This window comes from Theropithecus gelada, chromosome 7b (assembly GCF_003255815.1).
Source record: "Theropithecus gelada isolate Dixy chromosome 7b, Tgel_1.0, whole genome shotgun sequence".
NCBI classification, from domain to species: Eukaryota; Metazoa; Chordata; class Mammalia; order Primates; family Cercopithecidae; genus Theropithecus; species Theropithecus gelada.
In genome coordinates, this window is record NC_037675.1 from 68,650,791 (window position 1) to 68,669,346 (window position 18,556).

Here is an 18,556-nt window from a genome sequence, read left to right on the forward strand (position 1 = left end):
TCTTTTTCTGTTGCTTGGAATAGTTTCAGAAGGAATGGTACCAGCTCCTGTTTATACCTCTGGTAGAATTCGGCTGTGAATTCATCTGGTCCTGGACTTTTTTTGGTTGGTAGGCTATTAATTATTTCCTCAGTTTCAGAGCCTGTTATTGGTCTATTCAGGGATTCAACTTCTTCCTGGTTTAGTCTTGGGAGGATGTATGTGTCCAGGAATGTATCCATTTCTTCTAGATGTTCTAGTTTATTTGTGTAGAGGTGTTTATAGTATTCTCTGATAGTAGTTTGTATTTCTGTGGGATCGGTAGTGATATCCCCTTTATCATTTTTTATTACATCTATTTGATTCTTCTCTCTTTTCTTCTTTATTAGTCTTCCTAGTGTTCTATCAATTTTGTTGATCTTTTCAAAAAACCAGCTCCTGGATTCATTGATTTTTTTTTTTTAAGGATTTTTTGTGTCTCTATCCAATAGGAGTGATATTTCTATAAAAATGAATGTGATCATGTCATCCCCTGCTTAAAATCTTTTAATTATTGTTACTATTTTCAGGGTAAAAATCTAAAACTCTTCTCAGTATGGTTTCCTGCTTACCTTTCCAGTTTTTTCATTATTCATGTACAGCATGCTCCCATTGTCCCATTCAGCTTTATCGTATTCTCTTGTGTTTTCGTAAAGTGCCATTCTGTCATACTCTTCCTTCCTATTGGTCATGTGAGCCTGTCTGCATGGAATAGACCTTTCTGCTGTCTGGCTAATTTTTAGTTACCCTTTGAAATCCAGCTCAAAGAAATGTATCCTGATGTTTTTAGTGTTTCCTATCACCTTTTACCACAGACCAAGTTTTATAGTTCATTGTCTGTGACATACCAAGTTGAGTTGAACAGATGTTTATTGGACATTTCTTATGATATGTATTAGGCTAAGCACTGGAGCTGTAAAAGTAAGACATGACCCCTCTCTCTAACAAATTTAGAATCTGTTGAGGAGTTTCAGGAAAAATAATCATTTATTTTCTTTGCTTTCTCTCCCAGGAGACTGAACATTCCTGGGGAGATAACCAAAATCAAATTTAAAGCAGATTACTACCAGGTTATAGAAATTTTTCTGAGAGCAAAAATTGGATCCAGATATACAAGTATGATAATAAATAGTACAAGCATGAGAATTTTGACCTTGAATGATCTGGCCCGGTCTCTCTTGCATGACTTCTAATTTTCCCTCATAGGGTAGTGAGTATGGAGACAGATGTAGAGCTTTTAAGCTGAGTTTTAAATTTCAGATCATAATTTATATATATATAAGTTAAAAACATATCATTTAATATTAAATTTGATTTTTAATATCCAGTAATTATTATAGAGAGGGTTGAGAGTTTTAATTTTCTGAAAATATGTACACTCCTGGATTTTTAAAGTTAAACATAGCACTGTAGTAACTCCTACACAGTTTTTCTGCTTACTTGTAAGGAAAACATTTGAAAAGCTGAATTTGCATTTGCATGTAATCAGTGCCTAACATAACTTAAGAATTGCCTAACATAAATCAAATAGCTGTCATGTTAATGAAAAAGAAGGCAATCTAATGGTAAATAAGGTACTTACGTGTAGATCACAGAAGACAAACTTTGGATGAAAGACAGAAAAATCTACCAAAAATTTTGTGCAAATGTAGTTTTAATAATTGACTCATGTAACTGGCATCCATTTTCCTGATTGTTGGACTAGGGGTTTTCCTGATAGCCTAGTTGAGTTTGTATTAAGCATTTTGTCTTCTGTCCCTGTTTGCATTATGACCGAAGATGTTTGAGAAAGGATTGGCTGGTATTAGGAATATTATCTGAAAACCTGGCTTTTGCTTAGTTGGCATTGTGCTCTAACCAACCTGTTTACTTAAGTGATGCCCAACTCAAGGAGGTTGTAGGTTTATTATTGTAAATATTATTGCTCTTGAGTGAAAAAAGGCTAATTAGATTTAATGTGTGGGTTTACACATATGTAAACAACCTGCCTATGTATGCCTGAGAAATAGCTCAATGAAAAGCCAGAGTTATCTGGTAAAATATTTTTATTTTCTAAAATATGTTGAAAGATTTTTAAAATAGGAAAATCAAGTTAATACTGGTAATCAATGTAAGTATACATTAGCTCATGTGAAACTCAGAACAGTCAATCCTATAAATAAAGCTTCCAAGTGAATCTGAGAGTCAAAGAGAGAAAATGACTGGTCTTAAATCATAACACTAGAGGATTGAAAGTTCAGTTTTCTTATCTCCCTGCTTACTGTTATCTTTTTGCTGTACAGTATGACTCTCAAAAGTTTTTGGAAACAGATACTATCATTTTCTCTAAATGAATCATTGTAATTCTTGTATCGTTAACCCCAATTCTTTTTTTTTTTCCCCCCGAGATGGAGTCTCGCTTTGTCACCCATGCTAGAGTGCAATAGTGTGATCTCAGCTCACTGCTGCCTCTGCCTCCTGGGTTCAAGTGATTCTCCTGCCTCAGCCTTCTGAGTAGCTGGGATTACAGGCGCCCGCCACCATGCCTGGCTAATTTTTGTGTTTTTCTTAGTAGAGACGGAGTTTCACCATGTTGGCCAGGCTAGTCTCGAACTCCCGACCTCAGGTGATCCATCTGCCTTGGCCTCCCAAAGTGCTGGGATTACAGGCGTGAGCCACTGCATCCGGTCCAATTCTTTTTTTTTTTTTTTTTTTTTAAATGGGATCAATTATAAAGACTGATAACCCATGTAATCCTTGTTTCAATGTAGTTTTGTCTTGTAGCTGCCTCAGCTGCTAATTGAAGTTTCTTATTCGTTGGGCATGTTCTTCATCTCAAAAACTCCTAAAAATGAATTAATTATCCCCCAGAATACTGCTTGTATTTCAAGTAAGGTACAAACAAGGCTGCTATATGCCAAATCGGTTGATTGTTCATCAATTTCTTTAGCAGTTAACTAATAAGTTATTTCAATCTCATGTTAATTGTTGAGCATAAAGTACCGTGTTGAGACAACTACTAAAAGATGATTAAAACACCTTTTATGTTTGAAGCCAGTAACGTGTTCTGTACCAAACTAGTACCCCAAATTTTTTTACTTTCCTACTTTTCTAAACTTTCCAGTACTGTATATCATTTTTCTTAGCTTTAAAATTGAATAGTATGTTTCACATTCTTGGAAAGGGACTTTTTGGGGGAGAGGGGGAATCTTGGTTTGCTCACCATTATCTGTAAAGTGAAAGTACTTAATCTACATAGCAAAATAATATTATATACTTATTATTTTCTGTGTTGTATGGAGATTTAGAAGTGGGCTATGTAAAAACCTGCTTTTATATTGTAATTCTTATACTTTTTTTTCCCCCATCTTTCCCCTTAGATTTCCTTCATGGATACTTTTTCATAGCATTATTATGTGATGTGAGAAGTTTTTTTGGTCTTTTTTTTTTTTTTTTTTTTGAAGTAACATGGATTTTATACTACAGAATCAAGAGAATTGGCTTATAGGAAAAATTGATTTATAAAAAGTGGTACAGGTTTTTATAGATAACCATGACAACATCCCATATGAATGGGCATGTTACAGAGGAATCAGACAGCGAAGTAAAAAATGTTGATCTTGCATCACCAGAGGAACATCAGAAGCACCGAGAGATGGCTGTTGACTGCCCTGGAGATTTGGGCACCAGGATGATGCCAATACGTCGAAGTGCACAGTTGGAGCGTATTCGGCAACAACAGGAGGACATGAGGCGTAGGAGAGAGGAAGAAGGGAAAAAGCAAGAACTTGACCTTAATTCTTCCATGAGACTTAAGAAACTAGCCCAAATTCCTCCAAAGACCGGAATAGATAACCCTATGTTTGATACAGAAGAAGGAATTATCTTAGAAAGTCCTCATTATGCTGTGAAAATATTAGGTAAGTAAAAATAGAGGGATAATAGAAAACATTTTGCTTTAATTTATCTGTGCCTTTTAACGTATATGGGAAGGAAGAGGGTTTAACAGAATGTAAGTAATGACAGTTTGAATTCCAGACCAAGATCCTTTGTTTTCTTAGAAACGCCATATAGCTATTATTTACTATTACCAACATAGAACTAAAAGCATGTGGTTTAAATGTTCAGTCACTATAATGTGTTTTTTAGATATTAAAGAGTTTTCATGGGCCCTAACATTTAAAGCCTTGAAATTTACCTTTTATATCAAACTCACAAACTTTATGCAAAATACTAAAAAACAATTTTCAGATTTTGAATTTCTGATTTCCTTCAAGTTTGTAAAATAGTAATGAAATTAGTAACTACAGTTTAAATTCTTTGATTTTTTAAATTAATGATTGTCAATAAGAAGAACTGGTATTGTTCATATGGTATCATAAACATAAAATAGTGGTATTTTCTATATCCCCAAATTCTGTTCTGTGGGGAAAAAAACAAAACAAAAAAGTCCTATGAGATATAAGTAGGTACAACCAAACCAAAAGAATTCTGTGACCAAATGGATTTTGAGCACTCTGGGCTAAATAAATTAAATAACTTCTTATCACAAGACTTCTCCTAGCTGTTAGAATGTTACTAGGCATAGTGAATCTACAAGAGACATTGATATCAAATGCATGTTTCGAAACTTAGAATATTTAATCATTGAATTTACTGCCTGCCCTTCTTGCACGTGCACATACACCCAGGTGCTCACTGAACTAGTGTTAGGGGAGCATTTTATTTTTTGGTGGTTTTCTATGTTTTAGGTGCGAAAAAAGATATATTTCTACTTTTTTGTAGGAGGAGAAAGTGTTTATTGTCGTTGTTGTCATTTTACCATTCATTTAGGGATCTGTTGAGCCTGTACTAAGTGTTTTAGCAAACATTGTTTCATGTAATAAAATAATCCTGTTAACAGTACTCTGTAATCTCCATTTTGGAGATAAAGAAATTGAACCTTAGTTAAAGACACCAGTGGTAGAGCCAAGTTTGAATTTGCCAGATCGGATGTTGATGTACTGCACAAAATGGAAGGTTTGAATGGAAACCAGGATCCAGCCTGCACTTCACTCACCAGGCCAGAGCTGTGACTACCCAGAATAGAGCACCTTTTTGTAATTTGGCCAGAGGTACCATGTATATGCCAGATTTGTTCCTCATTAAGTCTCTTTATTCCAAGTCTGGAGCAATTTCTTTTCTTTTTGAAGTGGAGTCTTGCTCTGTTGCCCAGGCTGGAGTGCAGTGGTGCATTCTCAGCTCACTGCAACCTCCGCCTTCCCAGGTTCAAACAATTCTCCTGCCTCAGCCTTCCGAGTGGCTGGGATTACAGGCATGTGCCACCACACCTGGCTAATTTTTGTATTTTTAGTAGAGACAGGGTTTCACCAGGTTGGTCAGGCTGGTCTTCAACTCCTGACTTCGTGATCTGCCCTCCTCAGCCTCCCAAAGTGCTGGGATTACAGGTGTGAGCCACTGCGCCCGTCTCAAGTCTGGAGCAGTTTCTACTACATCACGTCATCTTCTTTTCTTTGTTATAAATTTTTATTCAGGATCCACATTTCATATGTACATGCTTCTCTGTGTTTTAAGAAATCATAGATATGTGTTTAGTCATAGTGAAGTCTGCTAAATTCCTGCCTTCAGATATTTTAATTACAGTGAAAGCTAAAAGATTACATATTTTTTTAATACATTTATGTGAAGGAATTTTATGCTCTTTTTTCCTGAGGATTTTATTAGAGTAAAAATACTTCATTCCTGATTGCTTCTTACTAGCCTTCATTTCCCACCACTCTATTATTATTTATTTATTAAAATATTCTGAAAATACTTTATTGGAGAAAGTTTATTATATCCAGTGCCAACCTGGATTGATTCTTCTGTTTTTCTGTTTACATTCCCATAAGATTAATGTATTTGTCCATTTGATTTACTTAGAATCAGGTGTAAGTATCCATCTGATAGGTAATATTCATGTAATCACAGTGAAGAAACAAATATAGCTTCAGCCAGCTTCACTTAGTAAGAGAACATTTGTGAGTTTATGGTTTTGTTTGTTTTGCCTAAGCACAGAAAATTGGACATCATTTCTCTTAAAATTTTTTTTTTCCTTTTTCCTGTTTCTGTTTGTATGTTCTATTGCTGACTTTTTTTTAACAAATTCAGATTAAAGGATACCTCTATTCCAATGTGTAATCTGCTGTAGTTTTTAAAAGTACCTATGTGTGGTCCTTGAATTTAAGGCAGTTTTATATATTTTATTTTAAAGTAATTTGAAATGTCATAACAGGTATTTGTAATTCATTTCTTGGACAGGAGAAGATGTATTTTGAGAAATAAATGATATATTTTGTTAATATAGTCAACACAGATATCTGTTATGTAAGAATCATGAGAAATTAGCATAAGGTATAGTTTGCTTTTGTCCGTCATAGCCTCAGGTTTTTAAGTTTTTGTTTAAAATGAAGTGTAATAGCTTTTTGCCAAACTTTTTTTCTTGTTCATAATCTGCTAACACATCAAACTGTAAGAGAAGTACTCCCTGAACATTGTGTGTGTCTCCTTGCTAGTATTTGATTAATACCCGCCCGTATGACAGGAGACAACGTCTCAGCCTTTTTCACAGCAATCTTGTTTTAAATGAGGGAAGAATGGGCAACTGATTTATTTCTTTGAGAGGAAGCCTTCAGTTTCTAAATAATACATCATCATTTATCTGTGAGTAGACAAAGTATTCTTTTAAGAATCAAAAATGTGATTGGCAAGATTAAGTAATTGGGTGGTTTTTAATGAAAAGTATTTGTAAATTTGACAATGTATGATAATAAAAGTGCAGGGATGGAATTGACAGAAAATACTCAGAAAGGATGAACTGAATTTTCTTATTTAAAAGCAGTTAGAATTTTTTTGAAAGATAAAAAATAGTGATATGGGAACTAGATTTCAAATGAATAATTAGTATTATAAATGATAAAAATTTTGGTATTAGGGAGGCTTTCCTTAAAATTGGCATTAGTTTTTAAAGCTTGCTTTGTTACAAATATTATTGTCTTTGTTCTCTTTCATAATCAGAGCAAACTACCTTGTCAGAGAAATCTTCAGAAAAGAAAATAATGCAGGTTAGAGCAGGTTAAGCTAGAGTAGGGTAATTTTCATATATTTCTATATTATAGATTTCACTGTTTTTGTGTTCTCAGATAATTTTGGGCCAGGGATGTGGACAAGGAAATATATAGATAGAGTACTTAAAGGGAACAAACTAGGGATGACTGCCGTCTATCATATATGTGACTATAAAATTGTTGTCTTTGAAGCAGTGTCAGGAAAGGGAACACACACACCCATATATATCTGTGGTAAGCTGTTTAGTGGTTAATAAAAAGACTCCTGGAATTTGTGATTAGGGGCTTTCTAATCTTTGAGATACTATCAGTGTGAAGAAGGAAAAACACACCACGGGGAAGAAACTGGGATGAATAAAGCTAAGGAATAAAATATTTTCATAGAATTAATAGCATGTTTCAGTCTTAATTAGTGTCTGCATATTTTTTGCCAGATGTCTCTGGATGTTCAAACTATTAGGTCAAAAGATTATTGACATTTTAAAGTAAAATAGCTCTTTCACATTTCTGTTAAAAGCTCTGGCATTTAACTGACTTTTGATTGTTCATGGGGCATACTGGAATTTTGTGTGATTGTAAACTTTTTTAAAGGTTGGCTTTAAGATAAAATGTATTTCAAGCCAACAGACAAAATCCCAGTGCCAGTAAATCCTGAACTTTAGTTCAGCCTGCTTCTGAGAAGTTAATTATTTTTACTATCAAATTTTTTTTAGCTGTTGTTATAGATATTTCCAAATAAATGTTATTAGCCATTCCTTCAGGGAATATTTTTACCTTCCTGGAATTGAAATAATTAAATCTGTTGTCACTAGATTCAATGTTTGAGGTGTTGGGATCATTTGAGAAATCTGTGATTTAGTCAAGTTGCTAAAATTAGACCTAAAGATGTAAAAATTCATTAGAGTATATGTATAGTCATGTAAATTTTGTTTATTAAATACACATAATTCTATAGAAAAGTAACTGCTACATCATTCAGTCTTTGACACAATACGTTAAAACTTCATTCCACTTATTAATCAGTAGTAGATTTTAAAACTTATTTCTGCCTGCAGAGATTTGCTTTGTTATCTTACGGCATATTCAGAAATGTATGAGGTTGCTGCACGTTGGAAAGTGCAGGGATATTAGAGTCAAAACTGAGTTTAAATACTTTTTAAGTCACTGAATTGCTATTAACGTTGGGCATGTTACTTAATTTTTCTGAGCCTCAGTTTCAGGATTTTCTTGAGGAACAAATGGAAAAAGCATTTGAGTCAGTGGCACACTACAGGTTTGAATGAAATTTAATTTTTGTGAGAACCAGAAGCTACAGAGAGATCATCTAACCCTGTAGTCCATAAAATTAATTTGTGGATCTTAACCACTGATTTCTTATTTCATTTTTAAAATAACAGCTTCATTAAGATATAATTCACATACCATAAAATTTTGTCTTTTAAACTGTAGAATTCATTAGTTTTTAGTATACTCACAAGGTTGTGCAGGCAGGCATGGTGGTTCACGCCTGTATTAGTAGCATCTTTGGAGGCAGAGGCAGGAGGATCTCTTGAGCCCAGGAGTTTGAGACCAGCTTGGGCAACATAGACCCTGTCTCTTAAAACAAACAAACACACACAAAACACACACACACAAATCAGCTGGGCATGGTGGCATGCTTCTGTAGTCCCAGCTACTAGAGAGGCTGAGGCAGGAGGATTTTTTGAGCCCAGGAGATTGAGGCTGCAGTGCTAAACAAACAAACAAACAAACAAAAAAACCAAGGTTGTGCAGCCATCACCACTATATAATTCCAAGATATGTACCCATTAATGGTCACTCCCTATTCTCTCCACCACCTGGCCCCTGACAACCACGAATATACTTTGTCTTTTTGGATTTGCTTATTCTAGACATTTTATATGAATGAAATTACATAACATAGGCTCTTTTGTGACTGGTCTCTTTTCACTTACCATTACATTTTCAGGGTTCATCCATATTGTAGCATGAATCAGTACTTCATTTCTTTTTTATGGATGAATTAATATTCCATGTACCAATATACTACATTTTGTTTTTCCATTCATCTACGTTAAAAAAAATTTTTTTTAATTTATATTTTTTTGCAGAGATGGGGTCTCACTATGTTGTCCAGGCTGGTCTTGACCTCCTGGCCTCAAGCGATCCTCCCACCTTGGCCTTCCAAAGTGTTAGGATTACAGGCATGAGCCACCGCAATTTTAATTCCACAGGTAGATGTCCTGGAAACTGATGTAATTTCCTCCTACTTAGTAATATTAAGTTCCCCATCTGAGTATCATATTTGACCCTCCAGTTTAGAGGAAAAGAAATCTTAAAAGTTTCAGAAAAAAGTCATGAAGTTGGTTGGAGTTGAAATTTCTGAGGACAGGTTAAAAGAATCAGAATTACACGATGAAGTGGAGAAGCTTAATGCTGGATATAGGTCCCTAGAAGCTATCTGTTTTAATATGGGGCAAATGAGAGTAATATATAAAAATAAATGATGCCAATCCAGATGGAGATTCCTTGGGTAATTTTTCTCTTTTTGAGACGGAGTCTCGCTCTGTCACCCAGGCTGAAGTGCAGTGGCATGATCTTGGCTCACTGCAAGCTCCGCCTCCCGGGTTCACGACATTCTCCTGCCTCAGCCTCCCGAGTAGCTGGGACTACAGGTGCCCGCCACCATGCCCGGCTAATATTTTTGTATTTTTAGTAGAGACAGGGTTTCACCGTGTTAGGCTGGATGGTCTCAATCTCCTAATCTCGTGATCCACCTGCCTCGGCCTCCCGAAGTGCTGGGATTACAGGCATGAGCCACTGCACCCGGCCTCCTTAGGTAATTTTAATGTTTACCCTTATAACCAAAAAATTTTCGCATAGCTACCCACAGTTCTAGGCATTGGAAAGTAGGATTTTCTGATAAAGTAACTCTTGGTGATTGCTTTCTGTTGCCTATTTCACAGTCTTCATTCTTTTACCTTTTAGACTGCCAGGAGAGGGCAAGGAGGGAGGACAGTTTACGAGGGTGGATTTGTGGACCAATGTGTATGTTTGTATTTATCTGATTAGTTGTATCCCAAAGCCAAATGTAAGTGAATTTTCTCACTTTAGAATAATATATTCTCTCTTTTAAATAATCAAGAGTTAAGTGTTGCATGAAATATTAGAGAAGATGGGAACTTAATTTCTACTGAAAAATCAGGTAAGAGGAAATAGGTCCAACTACAGGGCAAATAATTTAAACTAGATATAAAGAAATTCCTTGTAGGAAATTTGTTACAGGCTTGAATTTATTACCAAAGCTAGATTTGCTATGCCTGCCTCTACCTTCTCTTGCCTCCATCCTGCCTTAAGTACTTACTTCCTTGTCCATTCCCAACCTAGCACATATGTCAGACTTTCTCACTAGCCTTATGGTTCTTCATTTCTCTCTTTATTTCTCTGTCCGTATGGTTCCTTCTTGTGTCTGTTGTCTGTCTGGGATTGGGGAAAGGAATTTCTTCTTTCTGTCCTCTGTCCTCTCTTTGTTGTCTCTGTGTCTTCATCTATTATGGAAGAGTGTACTTGACAGGACTGATTTAGTTACATCTGAATGGATTTTTAAAATTCCCTGCAGAATTGTATAGAATGTTGAAAAACTTAGGTGGATTTTTGTTTTAAGTAACAGATATATCCATGAAAGAATGGAACTTTTCTTTGAGTGGGTGGAAAATTAACTGTTCTTAGCCAAGCGTGGTGGTTCATGCCTATAATCCTAGCACTTTGGGAGGCCGAGGTGGGTGGATCGCTTGAGCTCAGGAGTTGTAGATCAGCCTGGGCAACCTGGCAAAACTCCATCTCTACCAAAAAAATACAAAAATAGCCAGATGTGGTGGAATGCAACTGTGGTCCTAGCTACTTGGAGGTTAGGTGGGAGGATCACTGGAACCTGAGAAGTCGAGGCTGCAGTGGATTCTAGTTGCGCCACTGTACTCCAGCCTGGTGACAGAGAGAGACCTGGTCTCAAAAAAGAAAAAAGAAAATGTTCTTGAGTTAATATATGTTTGTGAAGTGCTTTTAAAAATGTACCCTTTATGGCTGGGCATGGTGGCTCACGCCTATAATCTCAGCACTTTGGGAGGCCAAGGTGGGTGAATCACTTGAGTCCAGGAGTTCGAGACCAGCTTGGCGACAGTGAAATCTTGCCTCTACAAAAAATGCAAAAAAATTAGTTGGGTGTGGTGTTATGCACCTGTAGTCCCAGCTACTGGGGAGGGTGAGGTGGGAAGGATCACTTGAGCCCAGGAGCTCAAGGCTGCAGTGAGCCGTGTTCACACCACTGAACTCTAGCAGGGTGACAGAGCGAAACCCTGTCTCCAAAAAAAAAAAAAAAAAAGGCACTGGAGATTCTGGTTATGATTAAATTAGAATTGTGGCAAAATAGGTCTTTTACATTTCCTTAGCTTTTTTTCATAAATATATTGGATTAAAAGCCATTGTTCTGCTATAAGAAAAAAGGATGAAATTGTATTAAGTATGTTATAGTTAAGACTACAGGGATATCAGTTAAATTCTAGTTATAAAAAGCACTCTAGTAGAAAAATGGGCAAAAGATAAAATGGATGAAAGAAGAAATTCAAATGGCTATAACTTGTAAAAATATGTTCAGTCATACCAGATCACCAAAAATTAAAAGATTGATGATTCTTAAATTGGTGTGTGTTCGTGAAAACAGACATTCATGTGCATTGCTGATAGGGATATGAATTGGTACAAATCCAGAAGGCAGCTTGGCAGTATGTATCAAAGTGTTAAATGTTTTTATTATCTGATTAATAATTTTATCCTAGAAATTTATTCTAAGGAATTGGAAAACAGGTTGCAAAACAACATTTACAGTGTCATCTATATGGTTAGACCAGCATTTTAGAAGTTTGAAAGGCTATATGGCATAGCAAAATAATACCAGTAGTTACAGCCAAAAGGTAGAAGTACAGGTAATTTTCAAAATAATGTCAGTATTTTAGTATCCTTTTGAGTGGCTTTGGTACATAAGAGAGATTATGCAGAAACTCCTTGGCTTTAAAAAATTTAAATTCCCCTGAGGTTGAAGAGACCCAGTAGGGATACAGTTACCTTCTGGGCTGTCTAAGGCTGCTTGTTGATTTCAGTCAGTGGTGAAATCTGAGGCTCTCAGTCTTTCACAATACCCTAACAGCCATGCTGGGGCCCTTTTTTTTTCTTTCATTTTTCTTTGAGACGGAGTCACAAGGCTGGAGTACAGTGGTGCGATCTTGGCTCACTGCAACTTCCGCCTCCGAGGTTCAAGTGATTCTCCTGCCTCAGCCTCCCAAGTAGCTGGGACTTTAGGCATGCACCACCATGCCCCGCTAATTTATTTGTATTTTTAGTAGAGTTGGGGTTTTACCATGTTCGCCAGACTGGTCTCGAACTCCTGACCTCAAGTGATCTGTCCTCCTGAGCCTCCTAAAGTTCTGGGATTACAGGCATGACCCATTGCTCCCGGCCATGAGGCCCTTTTAACAATTACTAAAGGCCTTGAAAGTATGGCTCACACCTGTAATCCTAGCGCTTTGGGAGGACGAGGCAGGAGGATTTCTTGATGCCAGGAGTTATAGACTCCATCTCTACAAAGAAAATTGTTTTAATTAAACAGTAATTTAATTGTCTACTCAGAGAAGTCTAGTCCCCATAAGATTGTAGCTTATACAAAGCTTAACTGCTCTGTTGCTTTTATAATTTCTTTTTCTTGTAAGATATTTAAATGTTTTCCTATTTTGCTTTTAAGATACTTTAAGGCTGTTGAATTCTTTAATCTCTTAGGGAATTCTTTGGTAACCTCATTGTATGTGATGGAATCTGACATTTTATATTCTTTCTATCTATTCTTAATATTAGCTTATGGTTAAATTCTGGCTATCCCTTAATTCTTATCTAGCTCTGGGCTACAGCTGCTTCTTATGTCATTCTAATGACAGTTTTGACTTTTAAATTTTTTGCCAAATTTTTCTTCATTTTAAACTACTGATGACCATACATATATGTATGTTTACAGAATAATGACAAGGAAAAAAGTTTTATTTTCTTTATTTCCTTTTTTTTTTTTTTTTTTTTTAAACAGGGTCTCGCTTTGTCATCCAGGCTAGAGTGCAGTGGCATGATACTGGGTCACTGCAACCTCCACCACCTGGTTCAAGTGATTCTCCTGCCTCAGCCTCCCAAGTAGCTGGGACTACAAGAGCACGCCACCATACCTGGCTAATTTTTGTACTTTTTTTAGTAGAAATGGAGTTTCATCATGTTGGCCAGGCTGGTCTCAGACTCCTGACTTCATGTGATCCACCTGCCTCAGCCTCCCAAAGTGCTGGGATTACAGGCATGAGCCACCATTGCATGTGGCCGACTTTTAAACCTTATAAGTCTTTATAAAAAAGACTTTTTTTCCTGTCATTATTCTCTGAACAATACAATATAACAGCTATTTACATTATATTAAGTATTATAAGTAATCTAGAGCTGATTTTAGGTAACCGGGGGATGTGTATACCTTATATGCAAATACTACACCATTTTATATAAGGGACTTGAGCATCTGCAAATTTTGCTATCTGTGGGAGGTCTTGGAACCAATCTCCCACTGATACCAAGGGACAACTGTATATATAAAATAAGGAAGACTAAATATATATATGTTTAAAAGGAAGACTCAAGTTGTTTTGATTTGGGGCAGGAAAGATAGGGAACCTCAAGAATCAACCGAAGAGCTGTTAAAATCTATTTAAAAATTTAACTGCTCTTCAAATTGTGGGATACAAGATAAATAAGAGTCAGTGGTGTTTCTGCAGACCTTATAAGAAGAGAGCTGACAAAAAGGCACATTGGGAAGATTTTTTTCCATGTCTTTTTGGTTTGTTTGTTTGTTTGTTTGTTTGAGACGGAGTCTTGCTCTGTCACCCAGGCTGTAGTGCAGTGACACTATCTCGGCTCACTGCAAGCTCCACTTCCCGGGTTCACGCCGTTCTCCTGCCTCAGCCTCCCGAGTAGCTGGGACTACAGGCGCCCACCACCACACCCAGCTAATTTTTTTGTATTTTTAGTAGAGATGGGGTTTCACCATGTTAGCCAGGATAGTCTCAATCTCCTGACCTCATGATCCGCCTGGCTCAGCCTCCCAAAATGCTGGGATTACAGGCTTGAGCCACTGTGCCCGGCCTCCATGTCTTTTTTATACTATGTCTTTGACTGTATAAGTCCTAGTATGTGCTCTTAAGTTTTTCCTAGACTCATTTACAGGTTTAATTTTAGTCAAAATCTCAATAGGACTTTTCTTTTTGAAAGACTAGGAAAGAGGAAATGGGAGGTAACTTGAAAAAAGTGACTTATAACCAATTTACAATAGTCAAGAAACGTAAAGAAAGATCAGGTACTTGTCATATTAATATGAACAAACTTTATAATGCTACTCTAATAAAACAGTATAGTTCTGATAGACCAGTGAAATAAAGACAGACTCTGATATGTGTAAGAATTTAGTGGCATTATAAATCAGTGGAAAAGGAATGATTATTTGATGAGGTCTCACTCAGTTTTCCAGGCTAGAGTGCAGTATAGTGATCATGGCCCCAGTGGATTCTCCCACCTCAGCCTCATGAGTAGCTGGGACTAAGGTGCATACCACAATGGCCTGGCTAATATTTTGTATTTTTAAAAATTATTGTTATTCGGGAGGCTGAGGCAGGAGAATGGCGTAAACCCGGGAGGCGGAGCTTGCAGTGAGCTGAGATCCGGCCACTGCACTCCAGCCTGGGCGACAGAGCTAGACTCCGTCTCGGAAAAAAAAAAAAAAATTATTGTTATTTTAAAAAAAGACGGGGTCTCACCATGTTGCCCAGGCTGGTCTCAAACTGCTGAACTCAAGTAGTCTGTCCACCTCAGCCTCCCAAAGTGCTGGGAACACAGGTGTGAGCTGCTGTGCCTAGACATTTTTTGTAATTTTTTAGTAGAGACGGGGCTTCACCATGTTGCCCAGGCTGGTCTCGACCTCCTGGACTCAAGCAATCCACCCGCTTCAGCTTCCCCAAGTGCTAGGATTACAGACCTGAGCCACTGCGCCTGGCCAGGAATGATTATTTAATAAATGGTACCAGAATCATTGGTTAATTGGAAGAAAAATAAAGTTAATTTTTTTCAGATCTATGCCAAAATAAATTCTAGATGAATTAAACTTAAATAGAAGTTAAATAAAGTAGAAATTATAAGAAGCTAGAAGAAATATAGATACATTTTTTTTTAATGACCTACAAGAAGTTTATAAGCGTAGAAGCGTGAAAGAAATCACACAGGAAAAGCTGGGGGTCAGAGTTGACAAATTCTATAATAAGAACAACCGCAGATATAATTAAGAGATAAATGGAAATATTGGAAAACGATTCCCAACAAATATGACAGAGTATATGCGCAAGCACACATACGCTCACACAGCCTATTTGGGAGCAGGGAAGAGACTACCAGTGCTGCTTTTTTTTTTTTTTTTTTTTTGGGATGGAGTCTTGCTCTGTTGCCCAGGCTAGAGTGCAATGGTGTGATCTTGGCTCACTGCAACCTCTGCCTCCCGGGTTCAAGTGATTCTCCTGTCTCGCCTCCTGAGTAACTGGGATTACAGGCGCCCGCCACTGTGCCCGGCTAATTTTTGTATTTTTAGTAGAGATGGGGTTTCACCATCTTGGCCAGGTTGGTCTTGAACTCCTGACCTCATGATCTACCCGCCTGGGCCTCCCAGAGTGCTGGGATTACAGGCGTGAGCCACTGCGCCTGGTCTACCAGTGCCTCTTAACCATTTTGAAGTAACATTTTCCAGAAAAATGCTTGTGCTATGTATGCACACTAACAGGCAGACACAATACACATACATATATGCCCACAACTTTCAGTACAACTTTAGGAAACTCACATATTCATTAGCGTTTTATAGACCACAAAAGAAGTGCCTGGTAAATATGAATAAACCTCAGCTTCCTTACTAGTCAAATAAATGGAAGATTTAAAAAAATAATAATATCAAATATTTCTGAAAATATTGTTAATGGAATGCAAATTAGTAAAGCCTCCCTAGAAAAGCTGTTTGACTTTTTAAAAAATGTCAGAATCTTATCTAAAAGTTCTATTTCTGGGACTTACTTTATGAAGACATCAGAATCTCAGACAAATTTATATGTACCACTGATTATTATGTACTGAAATGCTTGTTTTTATGGTAGCAAAAAATTAGAAGCAATTTAAATGTTGAACTTTAGTTTAATGGTTACTATAAATTATCGTTTAGCCATGTAATAGGGTATCAGGAATTATTAAATATTTAAAAAGACTAGTGATATGGGAAAACATTTACAATGTACTGTTGAAATAGGATGTTAAGAAAAAAATATTTCTAGGTGATGGGATTATTGGTGGTTTTAAATTTCTTTATTAATTTTTGCATTCCTCCCCTCACTTGTTTTTATAGTGAATGTGTATTAGTTTTATAATTAAAACACCTTTGTAAAAATGCAAGTTATTCTGTTGTGTAATTTTTTTTTAAGTTTTTACTTAAAAACCTATAAAATGACCATGATTGACAATAATATATGCAGATTTTGGTATTTTTCTGAAAACTTAAATTCTTACTGGTTCAAAGAAATTTTCTCTGAAAATACATGTTGAATTAATACTGAAACAATTAACTTTTGGGTACCTTTTTCTTGTCCTACTAGAAATAGAAGACTTGTTTTCTTCACTTAAGCATATCCAACATACTTTGGTAGATTCTCAGAGCCAGGAGGATATTTCACTGCTTTTACAACTTGTTCAAAATAAGGATTTTCAGAATGCATTTAAGATACACAATGCCATCACTGTACACATGAACAAGGCCAGTCCTCCATTTCCTCTTATCTCCAACGCACAAGATCTTGCTCAAGAGGTATGTATTCTAAACATCTTGTTGATGTCGACAAGGTAATTAGTACTGGCAGGAAGACAGGATTATTGGAAAATACTAATGTGACTATAAGATGTGTTTGAATTAATTACTGTTAATCACATGTTAATAATGTATTGTGACAGAAAGTTTACTACATGCATTTTATCCTAAAAAAAAAATTTTACTTCAGAGTCAGAACTCTGTTCCATGAAGAGAGTTAATTTTTTATATAAAATCATAAATTTGGATAGTAACAAATAATTTGAATTACTAGAGAGCAATTTTTTTTAATGTTTTAAGTATAGTTTTATGAATTTCAAGCATTATACATTATAAACTGAGATAGTGAATACTGATGAGATACAATTATAACTGATAATCAGGCATTATATAACTCCTAAGATTTATTATGTCTAGGTATTTTGAAGTTTTCCTCCTATAAAAACTGTAGACATTTCAAATTATTAAATCTTAATATACTGTGAGGGTTTTTATTGTTAACATGATGACTTAAATTCTTGTTTCTGATGCTAACCAGTGTTCAGTGTTTAATCTGTTATGGAAACATCTTTTAAATTTAAGATTTTAAGGTTATAAATAAACTCTCCTGTTTTGGGGAGTAGACAGTCTTTCATTATTCTGGTGCTTTAAGTTATTTCGGTATTGTTAAAATGAATAATTCTGGAATCCCATCAAGTGAGTGTGTTTCATTGAATGCCAACATGAGCAGAAAATGGGCTCTTGGGGAGGGAGGACATCTAGAGCTACAGAACCTATAAAATAGATTAGAAGGTACTTTGTAGATTAGCACATAATTGTCCCCAAGGGAGATACTTTTCTCACTTGTCATATTTACTTATGGTTTAAATGGTGTTCTGAAATTTCTGAAAATTACTTTTCTTACAGAGATTGAAATAACATTACTTTGATCTTATACTATTCACACACATAAGCAATTCTGGACTTACTTCCAGGATAGAAGGAAAAGACGAGTACCAATATATTTGGTAAAAATATAACATATTTGAGAGCACACAGGCAAGTGAAGCTGGTTTCAAATCCGGTTGGGAAGAATACAAAATAAATCATTATAATCATTCCTGTCCCTATTAGGAGGAAGGTTTGTCCAGCTGGCTACTGGGTCCTTGTTTTGCTAATACAACAATAGGTGAAGAAGAGAGTAAGAGAAGCAAGAGAGATCAGAATTGCTCCAATTGTAAAAAGCTGACACACACAATGGAAAGGTGGAAAGAAGGGAGAAAAGAAACAACTTAGCCTAAAGGGTTTTAGGAGTTGAGAAAAGCAAAGAACTAGAAGTGGCTTAAAGAGTAAATGCCTCGGGAAGAAAGAAGTTGTTAAAAAGGACTTCTAAAAAAATCACTTTTGAATATTAGTTTTAGGATAGTTCACATATTCACATATGTGAATATAGGATAGTTCACAGTTTTTTTTTTTTTTTTTTTTTTTTTTTTTTTTTTTTTTTTTTTTTTTT

At 36.0% G+C, this 18,556-nt stretch overlaps 1 protein-coding gene across 3 annotated transcripts in view; it reads left to right on the forward strand.

Annotated features, from left to right (window-relative positions):
• Nucleotides 1-18,556, forward strand: part of MPP5 (membrane palmitoylated protein 5) — a 94,282-nt gene that overhangs the window by 36,796 nt on the left and 38,930 nt on the right. For 2 of the 3 annotated variants that reach the window (XM_025392447.1, XM_025392448.1), the window contains 2 exons: nt 3,630-3,917; nt 16,856-17,064. In XM_025392447.1, the coding sequence (XP_025248232.1) occupies nt 3,653-3,917; nt 16,856-17,064 (474 nt within the window). In that variant the 5' untranslated portion in view covers nt 3,630-3,652. Of the gene's footprint in view, nt 1-3,377; nt 3,918-16,855; nt 17,065-18,556 lie in introns of all 3 variants that reach the window. The other variant, XM_025392446.1, reaches the window with a different exon arrangement.